Below are 15,377 nucleotides of genomic sequence, written 5' to 3'. Positions count from 1 at the left end.
TATTAAAACGAGTATAGATCTATATACATACATAACAAGTGTTGAACCAAATTATATTTATATTTTGTGCAGATTTCCGACTGAAGTCAAAACTAAGTAATTTGTTTAGCCACTCATGCTATCAGATGAACACGGAAGTACGGACCTTGCTCCTCCTCGCTGTCCAGATTGTCGTAAGAGGAGTGACAACTTCCGGCCTCCATGCAGTGGTCCGGAACTGCCCGCCTGCCTCGGTGCTTGGACAGTCTGAAGAGTGAACAGAATACGCTTAGCTGTATCACAGAGTATTCATCATTCATTTACCTGTATCATATGGTGTTCACCTTACCCTGAGTGGTATTACATGGTGTCGACCTCACCCTTAGCTGTATTACATGGTGTCGATTTTACATTTAGCTGTATTACATGGTGTTCATCTTACCCTGAGTGGTATTACATGGTGTCCACCTCACCCTTAGCTGTATTACATGGTGTCCATTTTACATTTAGCTGTATTACATGGTGTTCATCTTACCCTTAGCTGTATTACATGGTGTGCCCCTCAACCTCAGCTGTATTACATGGTGTGCACCTCAACCTCAGCTGTATTACATGGTGTCGATCTTGCCCTTAGCTGTATTACATGGTGTCCATCTTACCCTTAGCTGTATTACATGGTGTCGATCTTACCCCTAGCTGTATTACATGATGTCCACCTTACCTTAGCTGTATTACATGGTGTCCACCTTTCCCTTAGCTGTATTACATGGTGTCCACCTTACCCTTAGCTGTATTACATGGTGTCCACCTTACCCTTAGCTGTATTACATGGTGTCCACCTTACCCTTAGCTGGATAACATGGTGTCCAACTCACCCTTAGCTGTATGACATGGTGTCCACCTCACCCTTAGCTGTATTACATGGTGTCCACCTTACCCTTAGCCCGATAACATGGTGTCCAACTCACCCTTAGCTGTATCACATGGTGTCCACCTTACCCTTAGCTGTATTACATGGTGTCCACCTCACCCTTAGCTGTATTACATGGTGTCCACCTTACCCTTAGCTGTATTACATGGTGTCCATCTTGCCCTTAGCTGTATTACATGGTGTCCATCTTGCCCTTAGCTGTATTACATGGTGTCCACCTTATCCTTAGCTGTATTACATGGTGTCCACCTTACCTTAGCTGTATTACATGGTGTCCACCTTACCCTTAGCTGTATTACATGGTGTCCACCTCACCCTTAGCTGTATTACATGGTGTCCACCTTACCCTTAGCCCGATAACATGGTGTCCAACTCACCCTTAGCTGTATCACATGGTGTCCACCTTACCCTTAGCTGTATTACATGGTGTCCACCTCACCCTTAGCTGTATTACATGGTGTCCACCTTACCCTTAGCTGTATTACATGGTGTCCATCTTGCCCTTAGCTGTATTACATGGTGTCCATCTTGCCCTTAGCTGTATTACATGGTGTCCACCTTATCCTTAGCTGTATTACATGGTGTCCACCTTACCTTAGCTGTATTACATGGTGTCCACCTTACCCTTAGCTGTATTACATGGTGTCCACCTCACCCTTAGCTGTATTACATGGTGTCCACCTTACCCTTAGCTGTATTACATGGTGTCCACCTCACCCTTAGCTGTATTACATGGTGTCCACCTTACCCTTAGCCCGATAACATGGTGTCCAACTCACCCTTAGCTGTATTACATGGTGTCCACCTTACCCTTAGCTGTATAACATGGTGTCCACCTCACCCTTAGCTGTATTACATGGTGTCCACCTTACCCTTAGCTGTATTACATGGTGTCCATCTTGCCCTTAGCTGTATAACATGGTGTCCATCTTGCCCTTAGCTGTATTACATGGTGTCCACCTTATCCTTAGCTGTATTACATGGTGTCCACCTTACCTTAGCTGTATTACACGGTGTCCACCTTACCCTTAGCTGTATAACATGGTGTCCACCTCACCCTTAGCTGTATTACAAGGTGTCCACCTTACCCTTAGCTGTATAACATGGTGTCCACCTAACCCTTAGCTGTATTACATGGTGTCCACCTTACCCTTAGCTGTATTACACGGTGTCCACCTCACCCTTAACTGTATGACATAGTGTCCACCTTACCCTTAGCTGTATTACATGGTGTCCACCTTATCCTGAGCTGTATTACATGGTGTCCACCTTACCCTTAACTGTATTACACGGTGTCCACCTTACCCTTAACTGTATTACATGGTGTCCACCTTACCTTAGCTGTATTACATGGTGTCCATCTTGCCCTTAGCTGTATTACATGGTATCCACTTTATCCTTAGCTGTATTAAATGGTGTCCACCTTACCCTTAACTGTATTACACGGTGTCCACCTCACCCTTAGCTGTATTACATGGTGTCAACCTTACCTTAGCTGTATTACATGGTGTCAACCTTACCCTTAGCTGTATTACATGGTGTCCATCTTACCCTTAGGTGTTTTACATGGTGTCAATCTTACATTTAGCTGTTCTACATGGTGTCCATCTTGCCCTTAGCTGTATCACATGGTGTCCATCTTACATTTAGCTGTATTACATGGTGTCCATCTTGCCCTTAGCTGTATTACATGGTATCCACCTTACCCTTAGCTGTATTACATGGTGTCCATCTTACATTTAGCTGTATTACATGGTGTCCACCTTAACCTAAGCTGTATTACATGATGTCCACCTTACCCTTAGGTGTATTATATGGTGTCCATCTTACCCTTAGATGTCCTACACGGTGTCCACCTTACAGCTTTATCACACGGTGTCCACCTTACAGCTTTATCACACGGTGTCCACCTTACAGGTGTATTACACGGTGTCCACCTTACAGCTTTATCACACGGTGTCCACGTTACAGGTGTATTACACGGTGTCCACGTTACAGGTGTATAACACAGTGTCCACCTTACCCTTAGATGTATTACATGGTGTCCATCTTACCCTTAGGTGTCCTACACGGTGTCCATCTTACCCTTAGTTGTATCACACGTTGTCCACCTTACAGCTTTATCACACGGTGTCCACGTTACAGGTGTATTACACGATGTCAACCTTACCCTTAGGTGTATTACACGGTGTCCACGTTACAGGTGTATTACACGGTGTCCACCTTACAGCTTTATCACACGGTGTCCACATTACAGATGTATAACACGGTGTCCACCTTACAGCTTTATCACACGGTGTCCACATTACAGGTGTATAACACGGTGTCCACCTTACAGCTTTATCACACGGTGTCCACATTACAGGTGTATAACACGGTGTCCACCTTACAGCTTTATCACACGGTGTCCACATTACAGGTGTATAACACGGTGTCCACCTTACAGCTTTATCACACGGTGTCCACATTACAGGTGTATAACACGGTGTCCACCTTACAGCTTTATCACACGGTGTCCACATTACAGGTGTATAACACGGTGTCCACCTTACAGCTTTATCACACGGTGTCCACATTACAGGTGTATAACACGGTGTCCACCTTACAGCTTTATCACACGGTGTCCACGTTATAGGTGTATTACACGGTGTCCACCATACAGCTTTATCACACGGTGTCCACATTACAGGTGTATAACACGGTGTCCTCCTCACAGCTTTATCACACGGTGTCAACGTTACAGCTGTATCACACGGTGTCCACCTTACCTAAGCTATAGTACACAGTGTCCATATTACTCGTAGCTCCAGCATTATTCTTCAAGTATGTTTCTAATACTTACGGTCTGACCACCATCTCGATCTCTCCATTAGGCTGGGTGATGATCTGCTGCACATCTTCATATGTCCGACCCGATAGGGAGATACCGTTCCACTCCAGCACCTGGTCCCCTGGTTACAACAAGAACCAGCGCCATCAACATATCATTATTCAAATTTTCGCGTTGTAAACAGCCGGCAAAAGTAAGTAAAAACTTGAAAATTTGACCCAATAATTACAAACGTTATCAAACGTTACGAACATGTCAGGTATCTGTGAACCAACCCAGACTGTGGAAAATACTCTGCTTATTACATCAACATTGAATAACAATTTCTTGTTTGTTTCCTTTTTGCCACCATCAATCACGATTGTGTCTATTCTTTTGCCCAGCAGCTTAAAACTGATATGTTTCAGTCATAAGTGAAGCTGGAGGAGTCAAATAGGAACAATGTTCCCTTCCCCGGTGGTCATTTTGATTTTTTAGTCTCAGTTTTTTAATGAGTGCCCTGTGTAAAGCTAAGTCACTGTCGATGTGTATTAAGTGTATTCAATGCTTGATACATATACATGTACATACTAAAATTAGATATTTTGTTTGTTTGCTGTACACGCCACGCTCAGCAGTATTCCAGCTATATGACGGCGGTCTGTTAATAATCTAACCTGAACCAGACAATCCACATTTACATAGTGAACATCGATCTACGCAATTGGGATACCGGATCGCGTTGGTCGCCTCTTCCCGACAAGCATAGGTTGCTGAAGATCTATTCTAAACTGGAATCCCCACAAGAACTGAACACAGAGTTAGCATATGATCACAGCGGTGATATTACCAATTTAAATGTTTGACAATGAACGTGTTCCCTGTGTTTGCTACAGACTAATGTTTGGAACGTGGAAATTGTTTCATTTGTGATTTGGCCTTTCGAGAAAGAAAAACCCTCACCAAGGTGTATATCTGTTAGAGTCTCAAGACTACTGAACCTTTGTGACTATATTTTTAAGTGATATTCATCGATTGTTTGTTTCATTAAGATATGTAGATGATGTATGTATAAATATGAATAATTGAAATTTGAGTACGTTTGTTATTGTGCCTCGGGTTATAAAATCTCATCATCTATGCCTGAAGTCATTCCACCATTCCACGATTTCTCCATAGAAATTCAAAAAGCAATTATGTAAAAAAATATATTGTGATTCTCACAGGTCCCTTAATTCAAAGCTTTGTTTTTTTGTTGTTTAACGCAACACTCGTCACTATTCCAGTCATATGCCGGCGGTATGTAAATAATCGAGTCCAGACCAGACAATCCAGTGATTAACATCACGATACCCATCCTCGCGATTGGGATACGATGACATGCAGCAACCAAGTCATGGAGCCTAACCATCCGATCCATTCAGTCGCCTCTTTTGAATGGCATACATACATGCTGGGGACGTACATTTCCCCCGGAACACACACATGTTCTCAAATCAAAGGCTTTGCATGACATTCATCAACTACTCAGAAATAAACGTTTAAAAATCACTCATATCCAGAAGAAAATGGTATTTTGAATTGGATGACTGATTCTATCCAGCACAAGAACGCTTATGCTTCTCCTCAAGAACACTTCAAAATGTGACCTTGACCTACATGCTTGGATCAGCCCCGACCTACCTATCTCGAGCTCTCCGTGCAGCTGCTCCGCTATTCCACCAGGGTATATTGATGTCACAAATGCTCCAATCTGATTGGTTCCAGGTATCTGCTTACCACCAACAATCTTCATTCCAATTCCGTTGCCTAGAAACCAAATATATCCCATTTCATAATATATTGAACGGAACCTATTTTGCTCCAGGCATATTTACCAGGCAGACAAACCAGTTTGCCAATTTGTCATTGGTAGGGGTTATCGAAACAGGACATTACCACATAGTATTATGCGTCTAGTTGATGAGAGGCGGTAAATGTTGTATTATCAAAGAGAGATTGTGGTTTTCAGTTGCGAGTAGTGATTTCATGCCTCAGTTAAACAATTTCCTTCATAATTCGCTACGCGCTCTATCAGAAGAAGAAACTTCAGATGAATAAGAAAATGGTCCGTCAGCAGAAATTGACTAGCGGCTCGGCAAAGAAATACAAGCGTTTTCCTATTCTATATTTGGAGGTGTGGAGATGTAGAGATCATTACTTCGCTCCATAGATAATGTACGTCTTGGATATACGCAGTGGCAAACACTATCAGGTAACATACAGACATTATACTTACACATAATATTAACACTGTCACGTTAATATACAAAAATAATTATTTCATGTCACATTTTTCAACATCTACTAGGGGCGGTCGGGTAGCCTAGTGGTTAAAGCGTTCGCTCGTCGCGCCCAACACCCGGGTTCGATTCCCGACATGGGTACAATGTGTGGAGCCCATTTCTGGTGTCCCCCGCCATGATATTGCTGGTATATTGCTAAAAGCGGCGTAAAACCATACTCATCCACTTCAACATCTACTGCTATGTTTTTATGTTCAACAATTTGTGTATCTATCAATCGTCATTTAATCATTCTCAGCCATTTTTATTGGCTTTAAGGGGCGGTGTTCGCTCGCGGCGCCTCAGACCTGGGTTCGATTCTCTTATGTACACCATGAGCCCAGTTTCTGTCGCCCTCCGCCAGGATATTGCTGGTATGATTGGTAAAGGTGGCGGAAAACGACTCACTTACTCACTTTGCTGGCGTGAACCATTTATTACAGAGATAGGACTGTGAATTTGTTTCTAGAGACGTGCATTTCTACATATCTAGGTCATAATGCACAACCTGACTAATGTAACATCACACGAATAATAAACCTTATTAAAATGGAAATGAAAACAAACATGTAATAATGTTCTTTTAATAAGTAAATGATAAACTTTAAAAAATATTCCATCAATATTAACCACAGGTTAATGAGTATTACTAAAATTTTATGCTCCTGTAAACACTATTCCATCAGTTTCAGGGGCGGTCGGGTAGCCTTGTGGTTAAAGCGTTCGCTCGTCACGCCGAACACCCGGGTTCGATTCCCGACATGGGTACAATGTGTGAAGCCAATTTCTGGTGTCCCCTGCCGTGATATTGCTTGAATATTGCTAAAAGCGGCGTAAAACCATACTCACTCACCCTCATCAGTTTCATTGCGTGAGACAGCAGAAATGAACTTAGCATTTTTAACCCTTTTGGGGATGAATTCCAGGTATTCTTTGTGAGCAAACGTTTTAACCACGAGACTACCACACTGTTCCTATCTCACGTGACAAGACTGCTGCAACACAATTTGCAATGAATTGATTCGTGAGATATTGGGGAGTGAGTATGGTTTAACGCCGCTTTTTTATTCCAACAATATCACGGCGGGGAACACCAGAAATGGGCTTCACACATTGTACCCATGTCGCGAATCGAACCCGGGTCTTCGGCGTGACGAGCGTCACGACCGCCCCTTGAGATATTGGGACGTTATGTCATATTTATTGAATATGATACAGAAACATTACATTTTAATAACCACACATGCATCACGTATTAATGGCATGCTATTGAGATTTATTTGCGATATATAGTATAAAAATGTCAACATGCAGTATTGATATATTGATTTCTGTTCTGGTTAGGATTATGATTGTTCTCGACCTGCCTTGTTGAATACCGTCTCAAACAGATGTTTTCCTGCTTTGTTTGTTATTTAAAACCGCACTCAGCAATATTCCAGCTATATGACAGCGATCAGTAAATAATCGAGTCTGGACCAGACAATCCAGTGATTGACATCACGAACATCGATCCACGCAATTGGTACACGATGACATGCTTCAACCAAGTCAGTGCGCCGGACCACCCGACCCCGTTAGTCGCCTCTTACGACAAGCATAGTCGCATTTTACGGCAAGCATGGGTTGCTGAAGACCTATTCTACCCCGGATCTTCACGGGTCTCAAACAGAAGTGTCAAAGCCTGGTAGCATATTGACTTTCTCCCCATCTGTATACCCAGGGACAGATTCCAGGAAATAACTAATTTATTATCAGTCTTCTGATATATAAATATACTACTCCACTTTTGATAAGGATATTAATATCTTGCCATGATACGCAAAACTCATAATATGTCAAGTGTATATCTAAATAGACTGATATATCTGATTACCCTTATCAAAAGTTGAACAGTACATTTCTAGGTCTCTCTCGTTCGAGGCCGTGCCTTTTAATGTAAATAAGGCCGAAGTCATGTTGAGTGATATTGATCGGTTGGTGGTATCAAGCTAATGAGAGTTATTACACGCTATTTTAGTGATCAGAGATTGACATGGCTACGCCACTTCTGCGTTGTCGCGAATGGGCTCTCGGCGTTTATTATAATGGAATGGAGAAAAAATGAATGGAAAAGAAAGTATACCGAGTTTGTTTTTTATGTGATTGAAAATTAAAATAACTGTTGTTAAATAAGATTGTGTCTATTTAACCATCACTCATCCCTGCAACAGTTAAAGTAATCTTTATAAATAAGATAAGATGTCCAAGTCACTCATCAACAGATGTGGATAATGTGATATTTTTTATTAATTTTTAAAAGTTTTTGAAAACTATAAAAAAAATTAAAACCACGTAGAAGTATTCTTTTAGTGTTAGCTAAGCGCCAGTACAGTTCTTCTTTCGAATATAATCTTTCGCTAACTTAAAATATTTTTAGATCGAACATGATAAAATGAACTTAGAGGGATAGTCTCTTTTGCTGCTCAGTATATATTGTACATTGGATACTCCAAGATGCCTCATACACCTGTGGGTGTATTGATTTTTAACGCTGTTTTGAACAGTATTTAGTTATATCAAGGCGTGTCAGTTTAACGTAGGGGGAAAGAGACTCAAGCTCAAAGTCACGCATGTCTCCTATGTTTATCACTTAAGTGTTATCAACGATAACATAGGTTTTAATGCTGACGGATCCGTGATCTTAATCGGGAGAACCTGGGATTCCAACCCTATGATCCGCGGAACCTGGACGTTAAGGGAGGGGTGGGGGTTGGGGTGTGTGTGTGTGTGTGTGTGTGGGGGGGGGGGGGGGGGGGGGGGGGGCAACTCTGCGCATTGTTGTGCAGCGCCTTAGACCCCTGGGCCACCCAAGCAACTAATTATTCTACTCCAGATAGTCGTGTAACCGCCATATATCTGCACATCACTACAGCTCTATGAGTGCTATTAAAGAGCCTATCTAGCACCACTAGCAAGCGGCACAGCCCCGTCATTCTACAGCCACACCACATCATGCCTATATACGACTGTTCGACACGACATCACGACACGACAATACGACACGACAATACGACACGACACTCAGCCCAACTAAAAGCCATAGCAGCATACCTTTCCTACCTGTCACACACCGGTCCTTGGGGTCACGTGTCACCAGGATACGCTTGGTGGGGAAGTTGTACTTGATGGGCTCCGGGGGTGGTGGCTGCAAATGCACGTACAGTTTATAAGTGCGTCAACACACATTGACCACAGTGACATGAACAAACAATAACACCTTTGTGTAATTGAAATACAGACGCATTTAACAAGATACCCCGCCACCTGACATTGCCACTATTCCCCAACCCCCACCCCCACCCCACATACACACATTGAAGATATAATTCGATAAAAGAACTTCATCCTCCACTACCCGAAATTAAGAACCCAAATTTTGGCTACACATAAAAAAGCGTCAATACCGTTTTATAACAGTCCCTTGTACGATTTTGACTACATCATGAGCTTGTGTTTAAGAATTCAAGATTTGATAGCCCCAATAATGTTAGCGACAAAACCCTTTCCATAATCTTAAGAAATCTCTGCTTAAAGCAGTCATATGTAAGATTCCGACTATATAATAAACATGTGTGATGATAGTCCTACATAAAATACTGTATCCTCCTCTGCTATTTATATATCGCAATATGCATTATCTTTCTTTCGTCAAAATTCATTCATTTATTCGTAAATTTGGTTCTTTTTATTAATTCAATATTTAGATATGCTGAAAGGGCACCTGGTAATTGTACTAGAGTAAGGTTCAAATGTCAGCTTCTCGAGAACAAGACAACAGTTTTCGGTCTTGTAGGTTTTCATGCAGGTTTCTAAGATGTTTCTACCGAGCAGCCACTGTCGCAGTCACTGTTGTGTTTCAAGTGACATTATTGTTCCCGGACACCGACAGTAAGTGACAGTGCTCTGTCCATTATCAGGTTTCAACACAAGCCAGGAATGCAACGCCGATTTCAATATCTCTACTTAAACCAATGATATCCTTCTCTGCTAGAAGATGACCTCGATCTCTAGAATTGAAGAAGGTAAGCGAGCCATTGCATCTCTTGACCAACATAGTACAAAGTAACATATAGTTGTATTGATAGAATATCGTGATCGGTTTTATTTACAGGTGTTTTATCATATTTTATCCTTAAGCTACAGGTTAATAGAAATGGGATCTACCAGTTAATAGAACAGGGATCTACAAGTTAATAGAACGGGGATCTACAAGTTAATAGAACGGGGATCTACAAGTTAATAGAACGGGAATCTACTAGTTAATAGAACAGGGATCTACAAGTTAATAGAACAGGGATCTACAAGTTGATAGAACTGGGATCTACAAGTTAATAGAACGGGATCTACAAGTTAATAGAACAGGGACCTACGGGTTAATAGAACGGGGATATAATGCACTGTATAAAAAAGGATGGGACCATTTGTGATATGGTCGGTTGATGAAACCGAATATACTGATACTAGCAATTCCTACCACCCAGTACTTTGAGATATTCGAAACATGTTATAATCGATATAACCCGAGTACCTTCCTCCTCCTGTCCAGCTGTTTGAGGATGGTCACGCCCCCTTCTGTCATGTGCTTCATGATTGGTTCATCGGCGTCCACGCTGTTGTCACTCTCTGTCCGGTAGACGGCATTCATCAGGTCTGCATGACACATGACTCAAGACATGACAAATATACACCAGGACTAAACGAAATTACACACAGTATATCAGATAGGCTTTGGCGTCTACATTCATTTACCCACTCAGTCACAGCCCACTCACTCACTCACTCACTCACTCACTCACTCAACTACTACTAATTTGAAAGCGTTATGTTGGACTTGCGTAATAATTCTAGAGAAATCATCCATGAAATATGCTAATATAATATTCGTCACAATTTGCCTCCCAAAAGAATCTGATAGGCAGATAATCGTGACAGATTATTCTCTGACGTTGGCGTTTTACATTTAGGATTCTTATCGATTCCAAGGTTACAGTGTTTAGCGTCGTTGTTATTAACAAGCAAAAAAACGATTAACATGTAGCTCACCCAGATTGTTTACGACTGGATTACATTGTCATTGTTCATTTTTGAGCTACAGGACACAAAAAGCTTTACAATTAAGTTGATGAGCGCTCTCTCATTCCAAAAAGGCAAGACATTGTTCACATGTATTCCAATGCCTGGTCACAATGACGCTCGTACATATGATACCAGCTAACGCCCTATTGAAATATATGTCTTTGTTTCAGCATTATGATACACAATGTTCCACTGTGTGCGTTATTTGAAAAATATGTTCATGTACAATCAAGGCAAATTAATAATAACTATGTAATAACTCATATCGTTGTGTCAGATTATTAAATATGTTCATCCTAGGGATAACATTTTGAAAGAAGTACTAAAGACTTAGGATGATTTTCACAAAGAAGAATATATCGATGGAACAATGACTGCACAATCACATATGATGGAGAGAAACTGTAAAACCTAATATGAAAATCCGTCAATCAAAACAGTCGAGAGGGGGAGGATTATTAACAATTATCACCAGGACTAACAGAACCTCACGACTCCCACCAAACCGCTGCCTTCCTACCTTCTACCCCTCCAGGGAAGTTGAACTCAGCCGACACAGGTCTACTTCCGGTTCCAATGTCATGGATGATCTTCCTGGACTTGGCTGTGACGTCATCTAGCAGTGGCATGGCGGGCGTGTAGTCACTGGCTGGGCTCTCGGCATCAGAGAAGGCGTTGTAAGATACTGAATCCCTGGTGGGAACAAAATCTAAATCAGCCCTATTAGAATACATATCAGGTAGCGTTACACTGCTAGACAGCCTAGCATCCCTGGCGCTCACTTGAACATTACCCTCCCTTGCAGCAACAGATGGGTACGAATCCATTCTGCGAGAGAGTGTGGATGGTGGGGAGAAAGTCGTCGGGTCGGCGTAATCGCTGTAGTTTTGGTAGATGCCTGCGTCGTCGGAACGATGTCGACGTGACGTCTCTTGCTTATGAGCCAGGTACTCCGTGGAGCTGTAGTTTGAGTGATACCCCGACCGCCTGTCCTGGGGATCCCTGTAAGGGTCTATGTCATCTCTATCGTAACGGGATTCGTCGTCCAGTGGTCTGATAATACCTGTAGGTATGGGTCTTTGGGGGCCATACGGGGAGGAACCGTAGCGGCCAGGTATATCGTCATAGCTGTGCGCCATTGATTGCCGTGCCCGGGCTAATTTTAACAGTTCTGTTTTCAACCTAGCAGTTTCCTCTAACTGTCTCTTTCGTTTATCAATCTCGTATTGTAACCGTGCCTTCTTTTCTTCCTTAATTTTACCTTCGTCATCGTCCGAATAATAGGTAGGCGTTCTTGAGCCTGACCTTGACCCCGACCTTGAACTTCCGGGCAGTTGGCTTTCTGACCTACTTACCGACATTGGCATTTGTCCATTAAATTGTCCCTGGTCAGGCTGCAATCTCTCACTGGAGTTAGTTTTGCCCGTATAAAACATTCGTGCATAAGCTGATGGTTTGATTTTTTTGTATCTTGCATTAGACACAGGCTCGGATCTGGTGCTTTCAGTGTCACTGAGACCAGAGAGCGAACTATCATCTGTGGAATACTTTGAACTCTGTCGAGCATCTGCACTGTCACTCATTTTGGCCTGGAAATCAGCCTCAATGTCCTTATCCTCCTTAATAGGACTAAACTTCGCTATCATGGGATCCGAGGACTGGCGTTTATGTCTCTGCCTCCTAGGCGTGACCTGAGGAGACGACCTAGGGGTCAAGGACGTCGAAGGGGATAATCCTCTCCTCCTTGAGTCCTGCTCCAGTTGGGTAGTAGCTGGAGGTAACTTTCCATTTCTGGCTAGATACGCCTGTCTTTGAATCAGTTCAGTTTCTAGCTTCAGCGCACCTATCTGCATCTGTAGAGCCCGTATCTCTTCCAGTTCCTCCAGTTTTCGTTTCCTATCCAACGTCACTCTTCTAAGCTCCTCCTGCAGCCTTTTCTTCAAGGATATCATAGCCTCAGTACATGGAATGCCATAAATATTAATCAAAGAGTCAATTATTGCATCAGTCTCATCCTTGGGAAGAATACTGGTACCCAGGGAACCAGCTCTCTGTAGCTTCATTTGAGTCGAGACTAAAGTATCCCTCTTCTCCTGCAGCATTCGCTCGCTGATGTCAAAGCTCTTGGCCTTGCCGACCGATGAAAGCACCTTCTTCTCTGGAATTCTATTTATTCTTGCCACTTCCAAATCATCTTCATTCATAGAGTCATCACTTTGGGAGGAGTACTTTCTGTGATCAGGTGAAGGCTTTGGTGGTTTGGGAGGTTTCTGCGGTTCTTGGCGGGCTTTGAGGGCAACTTGCTTGGTTCCCTTTAGTTTGGCTTTGGGTGTGAGTACTGGCTCCTCGTTCGTTGGGATTGGTGGCAGTTTTCTCCTCACTTTTTTCGGATCTTTCTTTTCTTTAGGTTCCTTCTTTGGCTCTTTAGGTTCTTTCTTCGGCTCTTTAGGTTCTTTCTTCGCCTCTTTAGGTTCCTTCTTCAGTTCCTTAGGTTCTTTCTTCGGCTCTTTTAGTTCCCTCTTCAGCTCTTTAGGTTCTTTTTTCAGCTCTTTTGGTTCCCTCTTCAGCTCTTTAGGTTCTTTCTTTGGCTCGATCTTAGGAGGTTCCTTAGGACGAGCTGCTATCTGGAATTATTCAAATTCATTCACATGTATGATCATATAGCGCTGACGATTTGAGTGATGAAGTTATGATTAATGTTAGAAATAAATAAAAGGTTTATGGATTTAAGCATTGTTTTTTCACGATATAAATACATTTACTCATCAAGGTAGATCGACTTTCACAATAGTCCTCTGAAATTCCATTAATGTTACTTATACACACTCAAAATTTTCCTTGCGTATGTCAGCCAAAGAAACATGTGAAACAGTGACTTGAGTTTGATTATCGTTCATGCATTTTAACTTTGTACTCGTTTCATGCTGCAGCTCTGATCGGAGAACAAACAGGTGAACGGACACTAGATGACACGGAAAATCACGGAAAGTCACGAGTGGTCAGACTGACAGAGGCATGTGCTGGCAAGGTGGACCGGAAGGTGTTGGACGTAGAACGTTTCAAACATGCGATAAAATGGAGAGAAAGAAAAGAAAATGGATGATAAAAAGATAGAGAGGAAAGTAGGTGAAAGGTCAACGTTGTGTGAGTAAGCGCCTAAATATGTGAAAACTGTAGCTTACATGACAAGGAGACACATAGTGCAATAAAACACAGGGACACGAAGTACTGCTAGAATAGGACTCACATTTCGTGAAAAATCGTCCGAAGTCGTCACATTAACCATTGCTTTCCCGACAGAAGTAATGCTATTTACACAGTTAATAGGATGGAAGAGTCGCGTGCGTGTTGCCAACACTGACGTCAGTCACACTCGAGTTCAAAGCGTTTGGCTATGTGCTAATTGTCTTGTTCATATTGGGCAGATGGGCGTGACCAACAACGTATAGACCATAGATCAGAAATCGGTGAATTGGGTGGTAATTACCCCTAAGGTTGCAATTACATATAATCAATGCGAAATGTGTGAGGAACTACATGGCAACTTAAGTCTGTGTATGACACTGTTTAGCCTGACAGTGGTGGCCAAGTATAAGGAATAATTCGAAATGAGACTCTTAGATAAGCGTGATTGCAGGTTTGATGCTCTGATCAAGCGCCATCTTTCTCTGTGACGTCACTGCTCGGGTGGCGGGCGGCACGCATTACGTCATTATCATCTACGTTGGTTGCAAGACAAAGGGAGAATTTCAATACTACCAACTGACGCTGTAGCTCGCAACATGGCTCGTCATGGCCGATCCATTAAAACATATATTTTCAGTAGCTTTCTGCAAAGATCATCTTACCGTGTATACATGTATGCTCCGTTCAGAGAACATATTGATTAAAAGAGTGGAGAGTTAAATGGCATTTGCAATGAGTGATGTATTTTCTTCACGGGACAATACGACAGCATAACACATCACGATGTTGGATATTGATGATCATCCTGCCAAAAGACGTGTGTTAGCTTTGCCTCGACAGCATCATGCCGATCAATAGAAGAATGCTATTTGTCATTTGTTCTGCACACAGATCTGAGACGATGCCATGATACCTAATGTACAATTTAAGTACCGTAGGTATTCTTGACCCCAAGAAAACCACAAAGCATCTACGCCGCACGGATTAGATTCACATCTTCGATGAGGAAACAGTTTCAGGATAAACATCT

General features: G+C 42.3%; 1 protein-coding gene across 10 annotated transcripts in view; it reads right to left on the bottom strand.

The window, feature by feature from the left end:
• The window catches only part of LOC124134961 (protein piccolo-like), a 108,366-nt gene that overhangs the window by 24,390 nt on the left and 68,599 nt on the right, over positions 1-15,377 (bottom strand). For 9 of the 10 annotated variants that reach the window (XM_046500082.2, XM_046500107.2, XM_046500090.2 and 6 more), the window contains 6 exons: positions 11,682-13,785; positions 10,614-10,735; positions 9,137-9,230; positions 5,403-5,528; positions 3,753-3,861; positions 146-246 (listed from right to left, as the gene is read on the bottom strand). In XM_046500082.2, the coding sequence (XP_046356038.1) occupies positions 146-246; positions 3,753-3,861; positions 5,403-5,528; positions 9,137-9,230; positions 10,614-10,735; positions 11,682-13,785 (2,656 nt within the window). The remainder of the gene's footprint in view (positions 1-145; positions 247-3,752; positions 3,862-5,402; positions 5,529-9,136; positions 9,231-10,613; positions 10,736-11,681; positions 13,786-15,377) is intronic. The other variant, XM_046500099.2, reaches the window with a different exon arrangement.

Source organism: Haliotis rufescens, unplaced genomic scaffold (assembly GCF_023055435.1).
Source record: "Haliotis rufescens isolate VD_foot unplaced genomic scaffold, xgHalRufe1.0.p SCAF_16, whole genome shotgun sequence".
In the NCBI taxonomy this organism is placed as follows: Eukaryota; Metazoa; Mollusca; class Gastropoda; order Lepetellida; family Haliotidae; genus Haliotis; species Haliotis rufescens.
This window is presented reverse-complemented; position numbering and strand designations above follow the sequence as displayed.